The sequence below is a fragment of the Varanus komodoensis genome, unplaced genomic scaffold (genome assembly GCF_004798865.1).
Source record: "Varanus komodoensis strain SLA01 unplaced genomic scaffold, ASM479886v1 scaffold3, whole genome shotgun sequence".
Classification (NCBI taxonomy): Eukaryota; Metazoa; Chordata; class Lepidosauria; order Squamata; family Varanidae; genus Varanus; species Varanus komodoensis.
Genome location: NW_025335761.1, coordinates 23,880,281 through 23,907,995, shown reverse-complemented (window position 1 = coordinate 23,907,995; position 27,715 = coordinate 23,880,281). Strand labels below are relative to the sequence as shown.

At 39.9% G+C, this 27,715-nt stretch overlaps 1 protein-coding gene across 1 annotated transcript; it reads left to right on the top strand.

Moving 5' to 3' along the window:
• Positions 1 to 516: 516 nt before the first annotated feature.
• On the top strand, positions 517 to 27,715 carry SCG5 (secretogranin V). The gene is made up of 6 exons (XM_044437091.1): positions 517 to 621; positions 5,410 to 5,652; positions 13,998 to 14,147; positions 18,193 to 18,305; positions 25,244 to 25,297; positions 27,142 to 27,715. The coding sequence occupies exons 2-6, from the start codon at positions 5,436 to 5,438 to the stop codon at positions 27,244 to 27,246; spliced, it is 639 nt and encodes a 212-aa protein (XP_044293026.1). The 5' UTR covers positions 517 to 621; positions 5,410 to 5,435; the 3' UTR covers positions 27,247 to 27,715.

Sequence of the window (27,715 nt, the reverse complement as noted above, 5' to 3'; positions counted from 1 at the left end):
AGCTCATAGCTTCATTGTGCTACACAAGCCCCTTCATGAAGGAGCACCACTGCGAGTAATTCATGACTGGGGAGAAAATGGACAGCGGGAGGGGGGTCTTAGTCGGGGTCGCAAATATTCCATCCTCCCCCTTCTCTCCCGACCCTCCAGAAAAAGCCGCTTACTAAGACTGAACTTCTCTATATTCAAAAGGTCGGGAGTGAATTAAAGGCAGATCAGCTCATGCTCGCTCCCCGCTTGGAGACCGTGGCCTCCAGATCTCTAGCCCAGCCTGCGCAATGGGAAGCGGAAAGCCCATCTGGCGGGGCTTGCGTCTCCCTCCGGGGATCCTGGCAACCACTCGCGCACCTGCCACGGGAAGAGAAAGGCGGGGCGAGGCGCTGCTCCCGCAGCAAGGCCCCGTCATCGCGCTGACGGCGTGCCCCGCGTTCGGGCAAGCAAGTGACGCTCCAGGCCGTCGCGCTGCCTGCGCCACACAGCGGCGAGTGCGCGGCATCGGCAGCAGCGGCAGCAGCGCTCATCTTCCCGAGCTGCACGGAGGAGAAGCACAAGCGTACCCGCCATCGAGGCTGAGCGAGGAGGGAAAGCCAAAAGAGCGAGGAGCCTCAGAGGAGCGAGGAGGTAGTCTAGAGCGCGGGAAAGGTCTTTATTGGGAAAAATGGAGGCGGGGCGCGCGCAATGGAGGGCCGAGAATGAAACGGCAGCTGCTGCGGCGATGGAGGGAGGGTGCTATGGCTGGCAAAAATAGGCATATAAAAATGATCATTTTCATTATTCATATTAAGCAAAGGCCTCGGCTTGGTTTTTCCCCCTCGCTTTTCTCTCTCCCCCCGAAGAATTTAATAGAATAAAGACGGCGCATCCCCCGCACTCTTTCAGTTTTATTATTGAGAGCGCGTTTCTTTTTTTTAATAGCAAGACGGGGACGTTGCTGGCATGGAGATCTGTGGGGTTTTTCTATTCTGACCCCATGTCTAACGCAGGGAGGAGCCAGGTACAAAAGCAATTCCACAGCACGACCGCCTTTTTAGCTTCTCTGTTACCATATTCTTGATGAAGTTATTGTTGTTAATATATTTTTGCCAATTTAGGGGGAATGGAAAAAGAAGAGGGAGTAAAAAATTATTTATGCTGTTAACGCCTGCAAACCCTTTTTGGAAGCATGCACCTTAGCTGGCCATTCATGTTAATGTATTCTTCCAATTTTCTTTATGATGACGATGACGATGATGAAGACGCATGTGCAGTCCGCATGTGCAGTCCCTAGTATGTCAGGTTCTCCCAGAGTGCACTGAGAGAAAATGAGGTTTCTGCTTCGATTTGGGGTACATTTACGTGCATTGAACTTGGTGATTCTGGCTTCTGAGCAGAAATTTATGTTGTTGTTAGTCGTGAAGTTGTGGCCGACCCATCGCAACCCTATGGACAACATTCCTCCAGGCCTTCCTGTCCTCCACCATCCCCCGGAGTCCACTTAAGCTCACACCAACTGCTTGAGTGACTCCATCTAGCCACCTCATTCTCTGCTGCCCCCTTCTTCTTTTGCCATCTATTGTTCCCAGCATTAGGCTCTTCTCCAGGGAGTCCTTCCTTCTCATTAGGTGGCCAAAGTATTTGTGTTTCATCTTCAGTATCTGGCCTTCTAAAGAGCAGACAGGGTTGATCTCCTCTAGGACTGACTGGTTTGATCGCCTTGCAGTCGAAGGGACTCACAGGAGTCTTCTCCAGCAAGAAATTTATAGGAACATGCTAGAAAGCTCACTGAACTGAATAAAATGTGCATATAATTTGGTGGGGATATATAAAAGGGAACTCAGAAGTAGCATTCTATTAACCTTAGGAGGAAAGCAACTGGTGATTTGTTGGAGTCTATTTGCTTAATCTCTAAAGCCATTTGGAAAAACTTATCTGATGGGAACAAACAGATTTTGTGCTCCAGTGGAAAGTGGGGGAGATGTCTGGTGTTTATGACGTACAGTCACCTGACAGATTGTCCATCTCCTGAATAAAATAAACAATACATGCAAGATTATATAAACATAATCTTCTTTTCAGGGTTTTCCAAATCAAAGCCATGACATTGCAGAATTTCATTGCATGATTAGTCAAAAGGAACTGAAGTGTTGAAAGGGGGCTTTTAAGCTCAGAACAGGGACCCAATTTGAAATCCTGGTAGCTAGAGGAAGAACACCTGCACAATGCAATGGTTAGACTACTGAGTTTCAGTTTCTAAGTCTTTTTTTTAAGATTTGGCTATTTCTTTTCCATAAAATTATTCCTACTAGTATTACTTCATCTTGTTCTTGTCAAATTGTCGCATGATCTAATCTTCGAGGCTTGCATAAATGTTTCCACCATGATGCAATCCCACAGTGCAGAGTGGATCCTGCTATGGAAGGGTTAGCAACATTTGATTATGCCCCTCCAGATGTTTTGGCCTGCCACTTGCAGCATACCTCACCATTGGTATGCTTACTAGAGCTGGTAGGCCAGATTATCTGCAGGACTTCAAAACCAGCTTTCTATGTGTTCTTCTTAGTTTATGGGAGGTTTTGTACAACACAGTAAGGCACGCTGCATAGGAGCTACACAGTGTAGCAGTCAGACACATTACAGGTAGGGTGCCTCCTTCTCCCTTTCAGCTACTCCAGGAAGGGCATAAATTGTACAATGCTTCCCCGCCATCCCACTCCACAGTGGGACTACCTGTCACCACACCCAGCCAGAAGGCCTGGCCACAAGGTACAGCATGCAGCATACCATGCTGTAAGGGTGGCCTAGCAGAACATACTCAGTCCTTGCCCAGCCTGGTGCTGCCAGGCGGCTAGCATACTGGGCAGTGATGGAATGAGCCATGCCCTCTAAACCTACTCTAGAAGAGGCCTAGCTGAATGCACACCCCCATGCTTGGCACAGTGGTTGCAGGGCTGAGCCTACTGCAGAGTAGGCTGAGCAGAACACATGACCACAGCGGTGCAGGGATAGACCAACCCGTTCAACTGGTGCTTACAGCAGCACAAGAAGCATCCGACAGCTCTCCCAAAGTGTTCCTTGGGCACTTCATGGATGCTGTTACTGGGGCACACCCAAAGCCTCTTGACCAGAGCAACAGCCCCTTTTTGCCATTCCTGCCAAGCAGCTCTGTCACAGTTTGGCTTGCCCTACTGTGTGTTACATCTTCTGAGTTTGGATGATACGGCAAGCAGAAAATACGTACAAATCCTAGAAAAGGTAGCGGCTACTCAGGGTTGGTTATAAGGCAAAATAAGGCCTTACTGGGTTCAGGGAACATGCTAAGGCAGAGTGGGTTGTTTTTGGGTTTAATAAACCCACCATGCCTTAGTGGCTCACTGAACCCAGATGATATGCTAAGCCACAGTTAAGCTAAAAGACTGCAGAGCTTCTTGGCCAAGCGGCTTCAGCTGATGATGCCAATAAAGCTTGTTGCAAACCACCCAGAGAGCTTTAGCTGTTGAGTGATATAGAAATAAAATAAAGTGCCCAACCTGCATACTGCATGGTCATCTTTGATCATTCCTCGCAAGTCAGAGCCTAAGGAGGTGGCATGTGGCAGAGAAAGAAGGCACTTGAGCAGATGCAGGGCCAGTCAGCCGGATCCCCTCTGCTACTGTGGCAGTGTACAAAATGAGCCTCTCTGATTGCCTTCCTTAAGAGTGGGTAGCACCCCTGACCAGTTTCCCACTGCTGTGGAGAGGAAAGAACCGGGGGGGGGGATCTCCTCCCTTCCCCATTGCCTGGCAGAGTCATCAGCTCTTGCACCCCCATCTAGGGGCAGTGAGCACAAGTATCTCCCACACCAGCTAGCCCAATGCCCACTAATCCCCTTGCCCACCTTTTACACCTACTTCTTCCAAGGAGGAGCTACGCAGGGCAGGCAGTGGTGCCATTGGTGCCAGCCCAGCACTGTCTTTTCAAGTCCCACTCAGGACTTGGGGAAAGGTGCATGTCAGACAATAGTTCACCGCCATATCCCCTGGTGTGTGTGGGGCCTACAAGGCACTGCACCAGTTGAGGGCAGAGGCCTGCTTGTTGGGCTACCGTGGCTTCCTCCCAGGGGGATGCAGCTGAACATGCCCTTTCTTATCCCTGTCCACAGCCAAGGGAGCTGAGTAATAGCTGCAGGCGAGGCCAGTCCATTCAGCTAGGTCTCTCTGGGAGGAGCCTGGCCGGTCATCCCCTGTCCTCCCACCCCAGCTTCCCTGCTCCTTTGCTTCTGCTGATGTGAAGGAAGTGGAATTGCTCCCCTCCGTGCTCCCACAGTGTCCCCTGGGCTTAAAGTATCATCCAAGCCTGCCCAGTGAATGGGTTCATATAACATGATAAATTGTGGTGGCCTATAAGCCAGGGATGGCTTGCTGTGTTGTCCAAACACATATGCCTATATGTTTATATGAGTGGTGGTCAGTTTTCTCAGTACACATACGCAGTGGAACAGATGGATGTAATGGTCACACTTGAAAATCTATATGCAGCCACGTGATTTCTCCTAAAGGAAAGTATTTATTTAATTACATAACACTTGACTTTCAAGTATTTAGGGGGGATTACATGGATCATTTAGTTGGGATCATTAGATAGCCCTGTAAGGTAAGTTACAGTACCCCACCTCTGCACATTCTTAGCTGGGATTATGTCAGGGTCCAGGGCTAGGACATGAGCAGCCATGGACAAGAGCAACAGAGGCTCCAGGGCCAAGGAAACAGAATTTCAGGCAAGACAGAGTCTAAAAGCAAGGTTTAATGGCAAGTCTAAATCAGAGCCATAGTACAGACCAGGGTCTGGAAGCAGAAGTATGCATCAGGGCAGAATAAGGACATGGTCAGGAACTAGCCAAGGGGAGATAACTAGGGGGACACAAAGAGGTCCAGGTACTTTGAACAGGATAACAGGGCAGGTGACACAGCAAGGCAGGATACGCAGCAAGCATCAGTTGATGCAGGCACTTGAGATAAGCCACACAGCAAGGCAAGATATACAGCAAGATACAGGAGACAACAAACCAAATGCAGCAAGGACCAGGCAGGATGCAGGAGCTGAACCTCAGCTAGCAGACAAACCCACATTGTGGAGGCAACTCAAGGCAGGATACTCAGAAGGACCAATCAGACAAGGTGTACATTACTGAGGGGAAAGCTTGCTTTTATATAGCTCTCCCCTGCACCTCAAGACCTCCATCTGGCACTCCTCAGTAGACTGGGACCATTCCTGCTAATATGCTGGTGGTCCTGGTCCTGGTCCTGGACACCAGAGCAGTCCAGATCCCAGGAGATGCCACACATAAATCACATGTTTTTTCTCACAGTTTCAGCTCTGCCTTTGAGGGGGGTGTGCAGGAGCATATGACATTTTGCATCCTTATTAATTTACTTCATTATTATTTTGGCACAGGTTGAAGAATACCGATTGACACCGCCATGACTTCAACTTTGCTTTGCAGCAGCTTGTTACTTCTGCTGGCCTTTAGACTAGCTTTGACGTTCAGTCACAGTCCCAGGAGCCCAGACAGAGTTTCTGAAGCTGATATCCAGAGACTTCTACATGGGGTTATGGAGCAACTTGGCATTGCGAGACCCAGAGTTGAATATCCTGCACACCAAGCAATGAATCTAGTAGGCCCACAGAACATTGAAGGTGAATTATGTATCACTTTGAATTCTTATCACCATTAGAGTTATCATTATAAGATTTTTAAACAGCAAGTTTTTGTGCATCACTGTGCTTTGGCTATGGATTTAAATCAAATGAAAAACCAGTAACAGAAAATAAAATTATCTATTTGATGGATTTTCTTATAAACTTAGTGTACTTTGATATGCAAATACTGGTTCAAGCTAAGCTCTAAATACATTTTTAGAGAGTAAGGAAGAAGTGCTATGCACACTTCCCTGGAAACAAAACGAATTACATACTAAGTAGAGGTACATAAGACAGCACTGCAGGTTCCTTGGTAAGTGTGCTGCAGTTCTCTTTTTGTATAGAAGTTGCACTGAGATGCAACATGCATAGAGATGACACTGCATAACCTTGGCTATTTGGTAGTATGTTATCTAGCAGTTTATTAAAAACAAAACAAGTGATTGTAGGTGCACTTATCCCATTGCAGGTGCATTTATCTGCATTAATATCCAAGGTATGAAAACCCTAGTGCATGTAATAGAAAGAGGCATGGGGGCACTAGGATTGTTGCCCAAGAGAAAAGGGGGAGGCAGCCCAGAAGTTTGTGGACCACTGCTCTAGAGTATCATACTGGGAAGGAAGCATGACATTCATACTTTTATCGGGTGGGCAACTTGGGGGCATCCAGATGTTTTGAACTACAACTTCCATCAGCCCTCACCATTGGCCATGTTAGGGCTGGTGGGAACTGTAGGCCAAAACATCTGGAAGGCCTCAAGTTGCCTAACACATGTGTTATGCTAGTAATCTGTGGCCCTTCTGGCAGAGACAGAGAAAGCTCGGCTTCTGTAACTGTGCAATACTTTCTACTGAGATATTTATTAGTATGTAATATGAGAATAATTCATTGCATCACAGCAACCACATTCATCATCTATTGCTTTAACATAAACTTTATTTCATTCCCCACCCCCACCCCAATTATATCATGGCAGAGAGTTAGTATTATCTTCTAGTCTATATTGCATAATCTGACCTATTACCTGGAAGGTGATACACAAACAAAATGTTCAACTTTATGAGATAGTTGCCCACATTATAGTGACCTGCTCAATTTTTGTAGTGGCTAAAATGGGAGTGCACACAGGGGAGATGATTATCATTTTAATTATATGGGGAGGGAAATGATAGGTCAGGGGGAGAATGTGTTATAAATTGAGTGGGTGGGTGGAAATTGTGGAAAGAAAATGGATAGTACTATTCAACAGTCAGCTGCTGTTTGCCAGTTGGGTGATGTGCAGATCAAATAAATAAATGCCTCCTGCCCTCTATCAATTTTGAAGAGCTGTTCTTGCCTCCCATCCTTGTATCTAATCTGAACTGTGTTTATTTACTGACATATCATTTATTTTATTTTTAAAAATTATGAACAGCATCTTTATCCTAAGGATTTCACAGTGATATATACTGTATAAAGATTAAGCATTTGGTACAATAAGAACAAACTTCAATACAATAAAATGGAGAGGCATAAAAACAGTTTTACTGGCTTAAAAGAAATATAAGTTTTGATTTAATTTTTAATGTTTGGACAAATAAAATGGTTTCAGCCTGGCACCAAAAAGAATGCAGTATTGGTGTCAGGCATGCGTCCCACAAGAGGGCATTCTATAGTTGGGACACCAATACAGAGGATGCGTTTTTTGTAATTGATAAATTTTCATTGTGGGTGGAGGATGGTGTCTTCTAATGGCCTTAATGCACATGCTGGTGGATATGGTAGGATGCACTGTATCAAATATTACTAGTGTAATATTTACAAGTAATACTATTACAAGTATTACTAGTGTAATATGGCTTTACCTCCACAAATCAAAATTTAAGCAGCTAAATACTGACTAAATCAAGTTTACAAATGAGCTTCAAGGGTAGTCCTATATATAATTGTTAGAATAAATCCATCCTGGAGGTTATGAGAGCACAGATCAGTATAGTAAGGCCACCCATCCATAGGATAGGCTGTATCTGACAAATCAGCTGAATCTGGCAAGGCTAGGTGGACCTTAAGGGACAGTGTCCATGAGGACCTCCATGCTGCCCTCCCATCTCTTCAGAGCAGATGGCGCACCAACTATTTGCAGTTCCATGTTGTGACAGAGAATGCCAAAATTATGTGTTGTGTGGAAAAACAGTATTTTCTTTTGTACTGAAACACTTTCATTGGGTGGCATCCAGTTCTTGTATTATGAAAAAGTGAGAAAAAGTTCCTCTGTATCAATTTTCTCTGCACTACATAAATATAGCAAATAGCCTTCCCGACAAGTCAAAACAGAATATAGAACAATGAGTTGGATTCAGTATTGCTCTTCTGCAAATAGAAGGGTTCCTTCTGTTCATAAAAGGCCCAAGATACAGAGAAGTATTCAGAGGTATAAGGGGCTGCAGGAGAAAGGGCAAATTGGCAAATATTGTCTTCCACAACAGGTACATCCTGTGAATGGAATTCCAGTCACAGCTAGTCTGAGACATGCCCTAGAGCTTCATTTAAACTTTTGCAGTTTGAAGTTATTACAGAATGAATAGCTATGTGCTATTGTATTTCAATGTATTTTATTGTGTTGTAAGCCGCCCCGAGGCTTTGGCAAGGGACGGCATAGAAATGTAATAATAATAATAATAATAAAAATAATAATAATAATAGCAACAACAATAACAACTATCTTTATTTATACTTTGTTGTTCATCACCATTCTTTACAGTGAAAACATTAAGATGAAGTATATGGATTACTCCATTATCATCTGTACCATAAACCTGTCTGGTTGGGGGCGGGGCATGCACAGTCACCCAGTGAATGTCACAGTGGAATCAGGGCTTGAACTCCAAGAGCCCTGGGCAAAATTGAGCACCCTAGAGGAATGCTTAGTATGTTACACTGGCTTTTCGTTAACCCTGACACTCTGAAAAGGACCTAAACATGTTCATGAAACTCTGCCATGGGCAAAAACTTTGCCACTAAAATAGCATTCAGCGTGATAGATGCTTTGCTATTCCTTGCACAGACATTAGGTGGCTGTTGAGTGCTGGATATAAATTGTAGGACTCCACTTAGGACAGTATTTATACCTTTTAGTCAGCAGATGGTGCACTGTAGTTAATAGCTAAGCAGAAGCCAAATGCACTTCGCCAGAGTGTAATGGAACAAAGTCCAAGATGTTAGGATTACAAATCAAAGCTCTATGTTAACAACAATTTATTTGCTGCTGACTTTATTTCCTTTGAAGATTTGCTATAATTCCTTAAACGAACAAAACAGTTAAGTATACCAGTAACCACTACAAGCCTTCCTGTATTTCTCATTCAAACTGCTGTATTGGTGTCAATATGAATGGACAGGCCACTTGAAAGTAAGTATAAATATTTTTAAAACTAACTTATTTTCATAGCACATGTCTACTCCAAAGTAAGCCACAGTAAACTAAATGTGAGTTACTCCCAAGTAAGTATGTTTAGGGCTGTATTCTTAAAGCTCAATCCTATGCAAGTTTATACAGAAACAAGACCTTTTTAAAGGCAAGCTTATACAGAAAAAAGGCCTCTGTCTAAACTTGTGTATGTTTGTGCCCTTAATACAGTAATCTAAACTAGAACTTGGCTACAAAAGATGCAATCTCTTGCAAAACCTCATTCACTTTGACTGGATTTGGAACCTTTTGGAGTCCAATCTCATCTGCCCTAACTTCAGAGTGCCAACAAGGAACCAGAGAAGAAATTTGGAGTTACCTTAACTGGCTTATGCAGTGCACTAAAGCCTTTCAAATAATTTTGCACTGGTGATGATCAGCTAAACAGCTGGGAAAAGGGCCAACCAGTCCTGCCACTTGCATATATCAATCCTATTGTCATAGTGTTCCGTCCTGTTCTGCTGCAGCTTTTAATCAGCAAAGGGACTGTTACAAAGTAAACGGCTTAAGCTTTTAGCCTGAAAGGCATGACTTTTTTGTTTGTTTGTTTGGCTTTGTTTTGGTTTAGGAATGTAAAATAAGACAGAGATAAATTCAGCAGCTAATTACATCTAAACAACATCTCAAATCAAAATTAAGTGTTCACATATACAGTATTTTGTGTAGGACACAATGGTTCCAATATGTTGGCCAAGTCTCCAAATGAAAATAAAAGTTAAGATCTGATGCATTCTGCCTACAGACTCTTAAAAATTAGACAACAAGAATGCCAGACAGATTCCAGTAACTACCACTTCTTCACCAATGGGGATTTATTCTCCGTTGCCTGTTGTTCTTTTTTAGGTTTTTATTTGTTTGTGTTTTGTTTTGTTTTGTTTTTTGCCACCAAAATGGTGCTTGATAGTTCTTAAGCTTTCTTCCATGAATGACTTGTCTAGTCTAAAATGCTTGCTGGCAAGAATACTTTCTTGGTATAATGAAGCAGAAGATAAAATTTGGCCCTTTCAGGTTGTAACTGAAGCACCTAAGGAGACATGTTTGATGCAGATAGTACCTTGGCAAACTACATATTTTGTATCCAAATATCAGTTAAAATTACTCTGTTAATCCTTAAGATTACTAAAAAAACTAAAATAATTTGCTTGAGGAATGTCACCAGCCATCTATATGATATATAATTTCTGAGTTTTTGTATCAGTATATCAGGGATTTTGTGATTGTCATGAATATCAACATTATATATTAATCCTGCTCATCTTTGGAGGGGAGTCCCATCAACTGTGTGTGTTTTAGGACAGGTTTCTCTCTATGTGTGTGAAGATCCCAGTTCTGGGAAGAGGAAGGGGATGAAAATAAACTCTTAATATGAATTGTGATCCCAGAGATCAAGTAAACATAAAAGCAAAAGAGGCTGCTGGATGTTGCTCAGGTATTACTAGAGACCTTTAGCCACAGTTTCTGTACACTGTTTGGCCATACGCATAGGTTTGGACTGGCTTAAGAAGCTATGGATGAGCCGAAATGCTCCCTGGGCAGGTGATAATTATATATTAGCGTGTTCTTTCCTTCCTTGCACCACTCCTCCCTTTCTATTCTTTTTCAGCCACTGTTTTCAATGTCACCAAGAGGGCGGTCTTCTATTAATGTCTGTGGTTGACCATGTATCATGTTTATACTGCATTATTTTGATTCTGGAGCTGCACTGCCTAGTAAACCTAACATTGAAAGTACAATGCCAGAATTAATGGTGTGTTTGAATTACTGTCTGCAATAAAGCAGTCAGCACTTTGTTTCTGCCACTCTGCTCCTTTACTGGGTAAACAGTTCATGAAGGTTTATAAGGAATATGATTTGCAAACACTATAAAATCACTCAAAGTGCAAAAATAAGGCATTAAAATCAGACAGTTATTGGCTTTGGAGAAACAAAAGAGTTGGGGTGGGTGGAGGAATTTTGAACTGAAGGAAACAATAATGTGCCTTGGTATAAAAAATTGCTTTGTATGTAGTCCAGAGAAATGTTGGCAAGCACTCGAAAACGTAACTATATACACAAAATAAATAATAGACTATATATGGAGACTGTGAGATGCCTTTTTGCATAGTGGGCAGAGCTCTGGTGTAAAGGAGTCTGTGCAGTGTACAAGTGTTGACTTGATGGTTTCTGAAGAACTTCTTCTGTACTACTAAGTGGAAAATATGGCCACCCAAATACTTTGGGGAATGAAACACAGAACAATTAAATCTTGGCTTTTGGGTTTCAAAGAAGCAAACATGCATTTGAAAGTCCTGGTTTTACCTTTGTTAAAGAGATGGTGTTAGTGCTAGAAACTTTTGTTTCTCAGGACCCAATGCCAAAGGATATAAAATGGAGCATTTTCTGCAGCCCTCTTCTTCCATTATAGACACATAACAGCAAAAAGGTGTTAAATAATCAGGATACAACCAAAACCAACCAGCTGCTCAAACCAACCTGCTTGGAGGAACTGTGCCAATTTACTGTATTACCTGTGTAGACTGATTTAATTTGTCCCCATATCTGTTTGAAAGTTTATTCCCTCTAAATCTAGGATTTTTAGGATGGTATGTGATTTAATGTGGAGTGAGTGACATCCAAGGAGAATTCTGAATGTTTGCACACCTTGTATACAATCTTTGGTGGTTAATGCTAGATTATTCATTCCAGAATAAAGAAGTTCTTGTTGCTATCTGATCTGTTGAACTACTGGTATGCTACTTTGGGCTGCTTCTCATTATCCCATCAAAGATAAAAAGTGAATTACTTCAATCTGGCCACCTCCACTATTTTTAGATAAATAGGAGTGCTGTTTACACAGAATCCACCTTGGCATGGGATCCATAAAGAAACTCAGTGAATTTAAATAATTGGGAATGTGTTGCATATCTGAACATAACAGGTCAAATTGCTTTGTAAAATTGGTAGACTATATAGTCTAGCATTACAATGACCAGTTAGATACCACTTTGATATCCTAAGTCATGGCACAAAATTATTTATTTTCAGTATAGAAGTTCCATTTAACTGACACAGCTAGCAGGAGTACTGGATACTATCTTTCAGGTAAGAGTTGAATTGCTGTGCATAAGGGAAATACAGAATCTTGGATGCCAAATTTAAAGTGGTTAACTTCTGCTTAATGCTATTTTTTCATATGGACTTTTTAGCCATATGACTGTACTTATGTACACCCTTCACTTAATTAAGTTTCCATGTAAAAGACACAAAAACAAGATGCTTTGCACAATTACCATTAGTCTTAAAACATCTGGACTCTTTCCTGTGGTTGGATTTATATAATTTCTAATGCAAATATATAATTTTTGCAAAGCTGCACACTGAATAGTATTTTAAAATGGTATGCTTAACTTTGCCTCCCTGCAGAGTGAAAAATCATGTCACTTGGATGAAAATGTATACTATGGAAAAGTATGTCAACCATGTTGCAGTGCAAAATGTTCATTCTGGGAGGGCACAGGATTCTTCAGAGTCCTACTCTGAAGAATCACAGAACCGGGAGTCCAAAGGCCAAGCCTCCAACCTCTCACAGCCACTGTGGAAGAAACAATGATGGCTGCTCCCCCTGCAAGATCAACCCTGGCCCTTAGAGGGGGAAGGGCGGGAGGAGGGGGGAGCTGGGGTTGCAGATTCTGATCAGCATTGCAGCCTTCTTATCTCCCCTTTCCTGGTTCTAAATCCAAAAACAGCTGACTAGAGAACATACAAGGTGCAAGGTGAGGCAGAGACAGAAAGTGCCACCACTCTGACTTGTACCTTGCACTAGGTGCTCAGAAGCATCTGAGTGTGGAGACTTACGGGCGCCTGCCATTGGAAGTGACAGGATCACACCTTGGAAAGGAGAAAAGCAGTCTAAATCTGGGGCATAAAGCCATATTTATGTTCCTGTTTGTTAAATAACAAAAGTGACCAAATGTTCCAGGCGAGTCACTGACAGCCTGAAACTAATCGTGTTCTGTAGTTGTTATAACAAAGGGCAGAGTGGTTTGCACTCACCAAGGGTGAGTGGGAGCAAATCTTTTCTACCATTCCTACTGACAGTTTCTACCAGATCTTAACTGGTTTTGTGGGACTGCACTGATGGCTTCACAGTGGTTTATTTGCACTTATGATACTTTGTGGGAAAACTGTTTCCATCCTGCCTACTCTCTGTGTGGTGCAATAATTTAATGTATAACTATGCGCCAGATCAAACATGGTATTTGTTCCTGGCATTCCAAACCTGATTGATGCTGCTATCCCAGTATTCTTGGATAGTCTATGACATCAGAAAAACATTTCTTTCTGGTGCTGAAACAGTTGTGATTCACTAAGCCTAAAGTAAACACCTCCTTGTTTCATAGGACGGGGCATTAGGTTATGATCCTAAGATGGGTTGAAAAGTGCTCAGCGTGGATCCTTGCCAGAAAAACTTACTCACTCTGCAAGAAGTCTCTTAAGACTTCTGTTGATGCGGTTTTAAATGACCACATTTTAAGAGTTTAGTCACTGATGCTCTGCCTTTGCTGATCATGGAATATTTGTGGACAACTTTAATGTACTTCTTCAAATGACCTGTTTCAAGCATAGCAATAAAATGGCTAAACTGTTGGCCTGGTTTCCACTCCATTATGGACAATCCATGGTTAACAGGCATGAGTGGCTTACAACATATACACCAGGTTATGGCCTTAGAAGTGAATGTGCAATGACAGTGAGAAGGAACAGCAAGAGATTTCTGTCCAGTCACAGAGCCATTAATTTGGCTCTCCTGATAGTAGGGAAATAAACATGGTCCTTGATTTAGAGGTCTTATCAAATCTATGGGAAATCTTTATTACATTATTAAAAAGTTTGTGTGCATAATTTTCTCTTCATTAGGTGGTGCACATGAAGGTCTGCAGCATTTGGGGCCTTATGGAAATATCCCAAATATTGTAGCTGAGTTGACAGGTGACAATATACCTAAAGATTTCAGTGAAGACCAGGGATACCCAGATCCTCCAAATCCTTGCCCAATTGGAAAAACAGGTAAGCTGCATGGACTTACTACATGGTTTAGTGCTGAATTCTGAAAATACTTGTACCTGTTAATTTCTGAATTATTTTGTGCAACAGTTGGAATGAAATTGGTATAAATCTGCATGAACAATTACAGGTTTTAAAAAACTAAATTATACATTAAATAGTTCAAATTTCCTGATCACAGTATATTATAAACATAGTTATGCAACATTAAAGTATGTTTCATTTGCAAAGTTTCTTCTGATTATAAGAGTCAGGGTCTTTCTACCTGCTTTGCCCAGCCAGCATGGTGAATACTAGGAGTTTTGGGATGTTTTCCATCTAAACATGCAAAGTCTGTACCTTTAAAATTTTGGCTATTTTTGACAGAGGGTTAACTAATGTATATATGCACTGGAAACTAATGAACAGAGGAGAGGGACATGTAGGGGCAAGGGAATAATAAGGAATCATGAAGAAGATTCCGTTTCTTAGTACTGTGTTCAGTTATGTACATGGCCAATACTTTCTTGAGATATCAGTTACACAGAAAAGGAGGTGTAGAAGCTGAGATTATATATTGCATTACTCCAATTCATAATCTAACTGCGTTATGTAAGATTTGGATTATTCCCAAAACACTTTGTTAAACCAAATGACTAGCCCTAGCACAAACAGGGGGACATGTTTTGGTGCCCTATCTGAGTTCAACAAAGGCATGGACTAGTTGCTCAATTCAATTTCTTCTTGGACAGAAATGCAGTATAAATGTTAGAAAAGTTGGTGCTATTGTTCCGACATCAAAGATCACACACATTTTTACTATTATTAATTATCATCAACATTAAGAAACAGGTTTGATACCTTGTAAGCTTCCAATCTGAAAAATAGATACAAGGAAACAGCAGAGTAAGAAAATGGAAATGAAGCAAGTATAAATATAGGAAGAATGTGCAATTATTGAAATTATGTGCACTTTGGCTTAGTAAGACCATCTAGTGACTAGAATTACATTATTTAAGCCATCAAAGGTGCCAGCCAAGATGACCCTAAGTAAAATGGCATGGGATAGGTTAGACTAAAACCAAATTATGGTTTGTCAGTTTTAAACTAAGTCATTTTAAAAAGATATGTGAAACTCCACAAGGTCTTTTCTTTTGGCAGTTCTCACATCAAACTTCTAGTTTTTACAATCCTATGCACACCTACCTGAATGTAAGTGCTTAAGAACAGGACAACAGTGCTTCAAACTAAATAGTTTAAATAGTAGATTAGGTAGCCTGAGCTTCTGTATGTTTACCCAGAGGTAAGTAAGCATACATTTACATATTTAGTTTCATTCCCAATTAGTTCCATTCTTGCAGATGTCCCAGTTATGAGATGAAGGAAACAACACTATTGGTACTTTCAGTGAACATTTCCCAAAGACTTGCATATTCATGTGGTTTGAAAACCACGCCTTGTGGTGTGTGTAATAATAAACAACTATTGTGTAACTTTTTCCTTAGAAATAGCATGTAGATTTTCTTTTTGTTTCACAACTTGTATCATTCTTTAAATAGATTTGAATTTGTTTTTTTCTTCAGATGTACTTTTCCTCTTGTTTTATTTATCCCTATATATACACTCTGTTAGCACATAAAATGTAAAAATTGAAATCATATATCCAGCAGGATTGTTCTATGTAAAGAAAGAGATTTCTGACCTTCCCTCCTGCCCACATGCATTCTTTTGCCTTAATTTAAAACTACCACCAAAAAATGGTGCTTGTTCAACTAAGATGATTCATCTTGATATGAAAATTGATAACATTCCTTAGAAACTGCTACTATCTGAGCAAAGCTACTCTATTTCATGGATACATTCCTAGTAGAACCTCATATCTCACTAGGATTGAATCAAAGCAGTCTTCAGAAATTTAAATCTAAACTCTATTCTTTGCTCATGTAAAGACTGTAAAAATACACATCCGGTCCTCCAGTTACAAATGTTTGAGTTAAGAACAACCCCTATTTATGAATAAGCAAGTCTTGAAGTCCTGCCTTGTCTTTGAGTAGCAAGCGGGCACCTGCGGGCAGCAAGGAGAGAAAGGTAGGAGAGGAGTTGGAGGGGGAAAAGGGCAAGCTGTAAAGTCGGAACTAGTTCTGTGGCAACAGTGGAACTACAGTACTTTTTCATGCTCTTTGTTGTACACACAACCCTTGATGCCTCCTTCAAGAAAGTGACTCCAGTAGTAACCCCATCTCGTCGGCAGCACAATCAAAGCAGGTCCATCCTCTCCAACACCAGTCCCATCTCCATCATCATCTAGTTAATGTTAGGCTTAACGTTAGCTCAAAAGTGTTAACCTTTTTAGTATGTTTTTGTCTTTCTAACTAAACTGTTTTAAGAGCAGTACTGTATATCTACACACATGCATACAGATTCTCTTTCTCTTCAGTACCTGTAGTTACTTGATTATTAATGCATTATTATCATTACTAAAATGCTGTATTGTGTTTAAGATGTTTTAGAGTCTATGGAAGTCTTCCTTAAGTGTTGTATATGCTTTTTATATATGTTTGCTGACTTGCATACACATTTGACTTAAAGACAGTCTCAGGCCTGAAACTTGTTCTTACCACAGGGACCAGGTGTACTGAATGTGCAGCCTATTATAGAATTTCCTCAGTGAGGTTTGTAGGACCAGCTTATTAAAAGACAAGCCTACTTTAGTTGTTTCCACAGCACAATACAGTGACTAGATTGAGACACTTGAGCACCCAAACATGTGCCAGCAGTGCCCCTGCTGTTTGACTGTAGCACCCTCAGCCATTTCCTGAAGTAGTGATCATAGAGGCTGGTAAACTTGTTCCCTAGCACCTGTGAGGTTGCCAGAGTTAAACACCATGAGCCAACTGTTCCCCAAAACATGGAATTGGCTTGGGAATTACGATGTGGCAGATGCAGTTAATTAAACAAATATTAGATTAATTTATTAAAAATTGTTGATACAGAGATTCATAAAGGAAAGTTTGTACTGAACAAATTACATCTGTTTGCTTAGCAAAGCTGGGGCTATCCTGGCAGTCAGAGAAAAGGGTAGGCAGTGGGGGTTAGTAAGCTGCTTGCTTGCTTGCTTGCTTGCTTGCTTGCTTGCTTATTTATAGTGCTTCTACCCTGGTCTCTCTCCCCCCTGCCCCTGCCCACGGGCTCCCAGAGCAGTTTAAGAAGATCATAAGATAGTTCTCACCCTTAGACTTACAATTTAAAAGACACAAGGAATTAGAGTGGGAAGGATGAGGAAAAGAAGCTTTATGATGGCAATAGATTCAGTTGCCCAAATGGATGTGAATGTATTGCAGATCCATTTGTATTCAAACTTTGTGTTGTATTTGTTCTGCAATTCCAACAACCAACCCAATGAATAATCAATACCTAATGAATGTTCTCTGCAGGACTCCAAAGCAATTACAGTTTGGTTACCAAATATGAGAAGAGTCTCATTTTTGTTCTCCACAACATGAGCTCTCAGTCAACACACAGACTTTCCACTGTTGGGCACATATTTAGTTAATGACAATTCCTGGTTTTCTGGATGGAAGTGGACCAATGATCTGATACCAACATGTTGAACTATTCTACAAGACTGGATGACTTGCATTTTTCCACATATGAATGAATGCTTTTATCCATGTGTGCGTGGTACAGTCAACTTGCTCTGGAAAAAACATGGAATACACACTTTAGACTGCAACCAACTGCACAATGCATAACCAAGAACTGTGTACATGTATCAGTAAAAATATAAATATGCAATAGTAAGTTAATATATGAACTGCAGTTTATTCTACATATACATAAATCTATGATTCTGCAGGAAGAAACTAGTAACAAAATTAATTTTATGTTATATTACAAGAAACTTTAGAAATTGTTAAGCTTTACCAAGATTGAAGTTTTCAAGGAAAAATGTATTTTTAAATTCTCATCTCTTTATAATAAAATGTATTGCCTATATCTTGATTAGTTTTAATATATATTTTACAAGACATCAATATGTCAGCTCAGGTTTCCCAAAATGTCTTTGCAGTTGATGATGGATGCCTTGAAAACACACCAGATACAGCACAGTTTAGCAAAGAATACCAACTTCATCAGCACCTTTTTGATCCAGAACATGACTACCCCAGCATGGGCAAATGGGTGTGTAAATCTCGTTTATTTTCTAAATCTCAAAATAATTACTAAACTGGTACTACTAGAACTATTATGGAAATGCCCATAAACTTTAATAAGCCTTCTCCTGGAGAAACTTGTTGCTAAGAAAAATAGACAAGCCCTGTTCACAATGCACTATGCCATATCGCCAAGCATCTTATGGATTTCCAGGCTACACTGCAGGTCATTAATCTATGGTACCCTTTGTATGTGCAAAAACATAAAAACGTATGTGTGTATCAAAAAAGTAGCAATGCTAGTTCATAATTTGTGACTGTAGAATAAAGAGGCTGCATTTTAAGGCTGTCATAAGGCATTGTGTTTTGCTTATCACAGCCTGAAAGCTATCAGTGTTCATGTACGGATAAATGCATTGGTATCCTTTGTGAGCCGCCCCGAGGCTTTGTTGTGATGGGGGCAGCATAGAAATGTTTTAAATAAATAAAATAATAAATTGGGTTGGTAATGCTTATCCTTGCTGCAGTTGCAAGACAACGATAGAGCAATTGCAGTTGATTCATTTTTATAGCATTACAGCATAAACCTATGAATATTTAGACAAAAGAAAGTCCTACAATGCCCAGCAAGTAAACTTTGAGCCAGTCAAGCCAAAAATCCCAAGTGCTGGAAATTCTTAATAAATTGTCTTTGATGACCAAACAGATGAACAAAGCAGATATTGTACTCAAATGAACTGTTTATGGCAGCGGGCAGCTGGTTTGTCACTGTGTTTATGTAGTGCTGGACTAAATGGACCTTTGATCCAGCATGGCTTTTCTTATGTGTTTATGTTCTTAAGTGATTTGCTTTTGTAATATTATTTTGAGAATTTTCAAGTATGTACATCTATATATTCCCAGATGTATTCCTGAGAACAGAAAGCAAGACCCAGCCAAAATCGGTCCTCTTGGATTCAGTGGGATAGTTCTAGACACGTGTGTCATTCTCACTGAAATCAGTGGGTTAACCTTGATTGCATCATTATTGTTACTTTTGAATAATTGTGTACTGGATAATTTATTGCAATAATCATTGTTGTTTCGAAGCCATAATATTTTGTGTTCTCCACTTTGATACCTCTATGGAGAACTTCATTACAAATTTCATTGTTCATTTACTTAACAGAAATTTTATGCTGCACCATTAAGTATTGTTCTTTCCGACTCAACTACAGCTACAAGGTTGCATGACTGATGGGTCCTGGCAGTGCCTCAGCCTACCCTTTTCACGAGTAGCCAAAAGGATGGCCAAAGACAGCCGTCTAAATCTTATGCAGGATGGCAGGAGTACGAAGGCAACCTTGCCTTCCTTCAGATTTGGAGGGTTATGGGCATCATGACTGTACCCTCGGAGGTTTACAATAAACAAGCAAGCAAACAGGCAAGCAAATTAAGTACAAAATAAAATATAAGATTATAAACTTAAAACAACCTAAAATAATGAAAATGAAAAAATAACACACATGTCCCCTGAATTAATGTGCAGATTAAGACCAGAGGCTCAGACTACTTGAACTATTTTAAAGTTCTAGATGAACAGAAGGTTCTCCAGATGGTAGGTGAAAGACCACAAGGATGCCATCAGGAAAACCTCTCTAGATACACTTCTCCATGACTTGGGTGCCACTTTCAAAAGACCCCTGCTTTGGTGACCACTGGCCTCAGTTGGCTGAAGAAGAAGGACTTTAGGTTTTAGTATGTGGAAAGGGAGGAAGACACATTTTCAGGTAAAAGATTTGGGCTTTTCAATTTGGGTCTGGAAATTTATTTCTTTTATTTAAAATATTTTATACCACTTAAAATGCAAAGAAATATATCCAGATGATATACAACAACAAAAGTTATACTAGAACTATACAATATAAATATAAGAAACCTAAAATATAGCCAATGGTCTTCAATTAGAACTAAGAATGACAGGCATCACAAATCATCAAACACCAAGGCATTTTTAAACTCTTTAATATGTGCCTCATATTTCCATGCAAAGGTATTTCTGCAAATTGGGTGCCACTACAGAAAATATCTTTTTCCTGGTTGTCACCAGATTGATATCTGCCAGATGGTGCAAACAAGGAGCGCCTCTGATTATGATTATAGCAGTGAGGCCGTGCTGTGTGCAAGGAAGTGTTCTTTTGGGTATCGGAGTAGCTTGCAATGTTACAGCATGCTACCTAGGGGTATACTGCATCTTTCCCAGGCCAGATTTGAAAAGGCCCTATATCCTACCCAGAAAGGCTCCACTGAATGACACAGAGAGGATGCAATGGTGGAGATGTACCTTCAATTCCAGGACACCCAGGCAGAGAAGCTATTGGGTAGCAATGTGGGTGGTATACCAGCAGCATCTCCATCTTTCCTAACATGGCAACCCAGAATGTATGTCATGTGATCCCAGTCTATGTGATTATAACTTTGCATTAACAGGAAGGCCATTGTGAGCAAAACAAAATGGTAGCTGCTGGAAGCAGTACTTTCCACTGTTGCCAGAAAATAGGAGTAAAAAGAGAGTGGGGGCAGCAGGAGAGGGAGACCAATTTTTGTCTGCCCTGTCCTTATAGCAGTTTTAAAATTAAGCCCAAAGTTCTCAGACTCAAACCTTTGACCAGTTGTTGATAAAAAATAGCACTAAATGCCATGACAGAACGTTAAGACATTCTAATTTTAAATTAAAATCTCTGAATAAATTAAACAAATGTTTCATGCTGCCAAAAGCTCATAATGGTGGATGCAAAAGCTACTAAAGATACGAAAGCTGGAAATCTTTGAATGTGGTGTCTTTGAGCCTAGCCACATGACCATAAAAGTTAAAGCTCCCTGCTTTTTATTCTTATTTTTTAAAACATGGATTGCTGTTTGCTCAAAAGGTGCCCTTTGACAACTTCCCCTCAGGCCCAGACCACATCTGAGCATGTCATCGTTCTACCACCTTTGGGCATAAGCAACTAGAATCAAGGTCCACAAGACTTAATACTCCTGCCTTCCGGAATTCTAATATTCCTTGCCAAGTTTCCAAGAGTTGCTGGCCAGCACTAATTTATCACTGCCTACTGCATATGTAAGAATTTCAGTCTGGTTTTTTTGGTGCTGTTGGAGGATGATACAATTCATTCCCCAGCCTGGCTTCCTTATGGAGTCAGGTATTCCACTTTTTGGGAAATCAATGCTTTTATGTGAGGCACTTGAAAGTTCCCAGTCAAATTCCTGGAAAACGCCAACAAGCATTGCTTTATGATTGCAACACCTGTACATCATGCATTTGGTTACAGGCAAAAGAGCCATGCCAGATCAGTTCAAAGTCTTATTTGGTGCTTCAGTCTGTTCCCACAGAGGCAAACCAGATGCCCATGAGAAACCCACAACCAGGACATTAGCATAGTAGCACCCTCACACTTGTGTTCCCCAGCAACTGGCACTGAGAGACTTGTAAACTGTGATATTGTGGTAGTACCTGTTCATCATGACTCAAAACTGTGAATAGCTCCATGAATTTGTGTAAATCCCTTTGAAACTAGGCCAGGTCCTCTACAGCTGGTGCTAGTGAATTCCATCATTTAACTATGTGAACTGTGAAGAACTTCATTCTATCTCCGGAATCTTCCACCAATCAGCTGCATGGAATGGGCCCAGGTTCTAGTGCTAGGGCAGAAGTCTTATCTATTTTTTTTCCATACCATGAATCATTTTATATACCTCTGTCATATCCCCACTTCTGAACTAAAATATTTTCTAATCTACAGTATTTCCCTGCATATTGTAATTTCTCCTGTTAAGGCAGTTGCTCCATGCCCTGGATGATTTTTTGTTCTTAACCTTTTTTCAGGTTTACATTATCTTTTTTGAAGTGTGGTAATCCCAACTGTATGCAGAATTCCGCACATGATCACACCATAGTATTGTGGAAGGGCATTATGATATAGACAGTTTAGTTTTTGAAATATTTTTCAATGATCCTCAAAGTAGAATTTGTCTTTTTTTAACAGCAGTCGTACACTAGATTGCCATTCCATTGAGCCATCCACCATAACCCCAAGGTTCCTCCCCTGCTCACTCACCAGCAGCCCTCATCAGTATATACATGGATTTTTGTCCCAATGTATATTATCATTTTACATTTGCTTATACTGAACTGCATTTCCTATTTTAGCACTCGTTCTTTTAGTCTAGAGAGATCCTTTTGGTACTCTTCATTATTCCTTTTTGTTCTAACTTCCCTAAATAATTTGGCATTATTAGCAGACTTGGCCACCTTATTACTGATTATTTATTTGAAAAACTTCTGTAGCATTAGTCCCACTATAGATGCTCGCAGGGGAGTGATTTGTCCATTTAGTCCTGCTGTCAGTTCTCTTTTCATCAACTGGTTGCTAATCTGTAAGATGATGTTTCCTTCTATCCTGCGTCTACCAAGTTTGCCTAGGAGTCTGCTGTATGGGACCTTTTCCAACACCTTCTGAAAGTTCAAGTAAACAATGTCTACTGTTAATTCACATCTGTTAATACAACATCTGTTGTTCTTAAACTGAAACAAAGTTGCATTAAATGGCATAAAAGTTATGTAAGAAGCAAGTGGATTCGAGTACTTTGAGTACCAGAGATGAACGGAACTCATTTCTTCCACACAAAAATGTTTATGCCAAGTTTTCCTCATTTCACCAAATAATTAAGGGTAGGGGAAGGGGAAATCATTTTGTTGTTGCTATTATTAAACAATTGAAAATAAGAAATCACCTAGAGGGCTACCTATCGAACCCGATTTAACTTATGCCCACCTTTCTCTACCTTTATCACTATACTTGGCAATGTAGGTATCCTTTACATATCCGCATGCCTTCTTCAAACATTTCCTGTCACTTGTGTGCTTCTGCCTTGAACCTCAAGAAGTAAAATTCCCAATACAATCCAACCCTATGATGATTAAAATGTTCTTAATTCTTATTCAGTACTGATAGGAACAAGAGATATTCAGCATAAGAAGGCCAAGTTCTCTACTTGTGGGAACTTACGAGGCATGCATGCTGTATTTTCACATTTATCCTTATTTCAGGAGAAATATCTTATATCAGATTTCATTACCTTATCTGCACTCTGCTGACTATTATATTTAAACATTAGTTATGGTCTTAAAATATTTGAAGACAGACAAAACAAAATATGATCCTTGTTGAGTCAAAGCAGTTGAACTGAGTCTTTCTTTCTTTACAAGATGCAACTTCTAACTTTAACTGCAATGCATCTTTTCAATTTAAAAGAAAGCAGAAAAGTCTGTCTTGTAAAGAAAATTCAGGTAAAGCAATATGTTTAGGGAAACCACAGATGACACAATGCTTCCTAGAGGAAATAACATACACTTCTGTTGTCTCTTTGCATGTTAAATTGAAATTTTCCCCAGTTGAACTTGCACAAATTACTGTAGCCAAGAACGTCTCTTCTTGGCGAACTTCATCTCCGTTTCCTTGTCTCTTTGGCACAGCTGAGATGAAATAGTTGAGGTCAGGCAAAAGCTATGTCTTGTGAACTTGGGATTTAAATTAATATGAGAAGTACCAAATGGATAATGTCTGGTACAAATCACTTTAGCTCTCTAAATCATTTAGTTCTCACAAATCAAGGTTTCATTCAGAAGTGACTGTTTTGTTGTTCACTGCTTCTTTTGATATTGTAACTGTTGGATCAGTTGTTTAGATAAAATGCACAGAACATTCTGCTTTTTAAAGTATAGCTTTTAGCCTAATCTCTTTTTCTTAACTTTTTTTTCCTGGTCCCACAGTATAATCCCAATTGAAACAAAATCTGTTGAGCATGTGTTTGACATTCCTGACCATATTTGAGGCTCACTACATCTATGAAATATAGCAATATGTGGAAAAACACTCATACGAGTGATGATCATAGGCATTGTATTGTTTTTTTGCTTTTTGTAGAACGATTCTGTCAAGACAATCCTAACAGTTTTCAAAAAATTTAATCTATTAAAACTAGCCGAGGTTTTTTATTTTTGAAAGCAAGTTAGACTCCTTTTTCATGAAGGATGAAACTGTGAGCAGGATTTCTTTACTCAGAGAATGCTTAACAATTCGATTAAAATATCAAAAGCAGCAAGAAAAACAACTGAGATAAGAACTCTTAAAGAACATTTTAAAAAGTATGCAGACATTATGGGCAACATCCTGCATCCCTTAAAAAGGCTTCAGTTTATGCCTCAGTCTCCCACTTCTTTTCCTTCTTGGTACAGCTCCTCACATATCTCTAAATCTGATGCTAAAGTTCCACAACTTTCCAGAACAGCTTGGAGGGGGGCTACAAGGGCAGGAATGTCTGTTCAGCTGATGGGGAGATACAGCAGAGTACAGTCCAAAAAGTCAAAACCTTTGAGGAACAACTCTTCATAGGATAAAAGACAGCTTTGCCTCTGAATGAGGGCTCTGGTCTTTCTTGAAATTTAAATGGCTGCCCTGTACTAAGTCAAGATTATTGTTCTGTTCTGTACTGTCTACTCCACTCCAAGGTCTCAGGCAGAGGACTCTCCTGTCCTTGGTCCTTGAAATCCCTTTAGCCAAAGACTGAACCAGGGACCTGATGCATGCCAAATGTGTTCTCTGCCACGCCACTCTTTTTCCACTCTGACTCTTCCCTCACTGAGACTGTTAAGATTAAAACCATCATGCAAGTTAGACTCATCATATATTCCTTTCCTTTATAATAGTTGATGACACTGAGTATCCCTGAAGAATAGAGAACTATTTTATTAATAGCTGCAGTAATTCAAATGTTTTCTTGTGGTTAATCTTTCCAACAACATAACATTCTCTCCCAAACTGCTTTCCAAAATATTCATATGCTAATATTTAAATGGCACAAAGTCTTGCTTGAAAAGTAGAGCTATACAATTTGATCCATACTTTGTATTTTTCTCCTTTTCAGAATAAGAATTTACTCTTTGAGAAAATGAAAGGTGGACCAAAAAGAAAGAAACGGGTAATTTTCAGAACACAACTTGTTTCCATTTTAGTGCCTTAGTGTAGGTTCAGGCAAGAATGCAAAGTAAAATCAGATTGTTGAAATAGCTATGACTATTACATCTATCTTAACATTTAGACATAGTCCTTGTTTCAAGAAAATACTGGTGATAAGCAACACAGCTTTTGCAGTTTGTTCTAAGCCAGCATTTTGCATAATTCTATTAGCTAAGCCAATGCACATGGTTTTTGCATTAAAACTGGAAATATACTTCACCCTTGCCTCTCCCTCTCCCAAACAAAGGCTTACTTTTAGAGTGTAGAAGAATAAGAACTAGCCACTCTAAAAGGAGCCCAAAGTATTTGTATGGTTCAGTGTTGTGTCCCTTAGATGTCATGTAATTTTTATGACTTTTATCACCATCCATGATTAAATAGTCCGTATTCAACCTATGCAGGGTGTGACAGAATCACATATCCCAGCAGAAGCTGTCTGGAAGAAAGGGAGGCAAAGGCAGAGCAGTAGATTGTGTAGAGATGCAGTAAAAGTCTTCTTTGTGCTCACAGGAAACTTTATCACTTCTCTGATAGCAATTCTTATGCTAGTCTGCTGCAGGACAACAAACAATATACAAATTCAAATATGTAATCTATAACCAACAAATTGGTTCTGACTGTAATGAAGACTAACAAGCATTGTAAATACCTGTTTAGCATATGCAGATATTTGATTTGAATGTTGTAGTTTATTTTTTTCAAGTAACAAATAGTAATAAATCAAAATTCTCTGTACCTGTGCTCTGCTAGATCTTCAGGGTTCAGCCACACTCAAAACCCTAGCCCTAACCCTAACTCAAAACCCACTAACCTCATGTGTCATTTGTGCTGGCAGTACAATTATGCAGAAATCAGTCGTTATTTCTCAGTTAGCAACAGTTTCCTGAATGGAGAAGCAAAGCCATTCCTTGCTGCTAACATGTTTCTGTTCACATAAAAACCAGGTGGTTTTAGATGAGTGTTTATGATGCTACCACCCTGCCTTATTCATGGAGTGTATGTGGATACAGGTGTCATCAGGCTTTTCTACACGAGGCATTTCTCATCCCTCCTCATGGTTGTTTATGGGGTTTTTAGATGAAGTTGTAACCTTCCAATTTTACTTCTCATCTACAATCACTTTCAGTGAGGGGCTTTTTTTTTTAAAGAACAGAGAAAATATGTCATATGTGAAAGCAAAGGAAAGCACTTTCCTTAGTTGTGTAATTGCACTGTGCCACTATACTACACTGCCAACTAGAGGTTATGCAGTAGAGAATCATGAAAGGAAACAGCCTTTGGAAAGGGCTTGCATCTCAATTCAGAAACAGAACCAAAAATAGATTACAGCTGATTAACAGCTTCATGTAGAAAATGTAATAAACTTGTAGTTGTAGTTCTCCCATATTGTCTTACCATTTCTTCCATCTTTTTTCTTGCAGCAAAAAAATTCTGAAGGAAAAAGAAATGAAATTGCTACACAATAACTTATGATTGGTAGGATTGGTAGAGTTCTTCCATCTGGAAGTACCATGTCTTCTCAGTGACCTAAGAGTATCATGTCACTCAGAGTGCTCTTTTTCATATCTAGTGCCAGCTCTTTAGTTGTTTTATTTCTGTCTCAGAAAAGGGAGCAAATTGAGGCCAGCCAGCGTACTGAATGGGTATTAATCTCCATTTTTCTGAATTAAAGTTGAGGGTGAATACTTCCAGGTTTAATTTTAATTACTCTTATTCAAGAGCAAGGCCCATAAGGCATAGTGATCACTGTAGGATATTTCTCTAGATTATTTCCAGTTACAAATAACTTTATAAATGTATTTTCAGAATGTAAATCCGTATCTTCAAGGACAAAGGCTGGACAACGTTGTAGCAAAGAAATCTGTTCCACATTTTTCAGATGAAGAGAAAGACATTGCAGAAACTGAATGAAGTTTCCTGGAAGTCCAAATACTGTTTAAACATAATTAGTGGAAACCTAAATTCTGCTTATATATAACCAGTTGAGCAACTAGTTATAGATGTTGCATGGCTATTACCTAAATAATTGTGGCTGAATCAAGATACATGACAACACAGTTCAGCTTTTTGTTAAATTATGGCAATAGGATCTTGTTTTGCTTTGGATTTGGCATACGCTTTAAAAATTAATAATTCTAATTGTATGTGCTTAAATGGATTTAAGAAGCAAGCTTGTAAAGAAAAAGGGAATTTTAACATGTACCACTTCTTGTAGTTATTCACATGATGTGATGTTTGCCCTTTGAGAACAGTTGTTTCATCATTCTGCTTGTAAATAAGAGCCTATTTACAATAAATGTCTCAATCTTTGCTGTTTGTTTTAACAAGCACTGAAAGCAGTCTTCAGTATATGCATGAACATATAAATTGCTTCAGATGA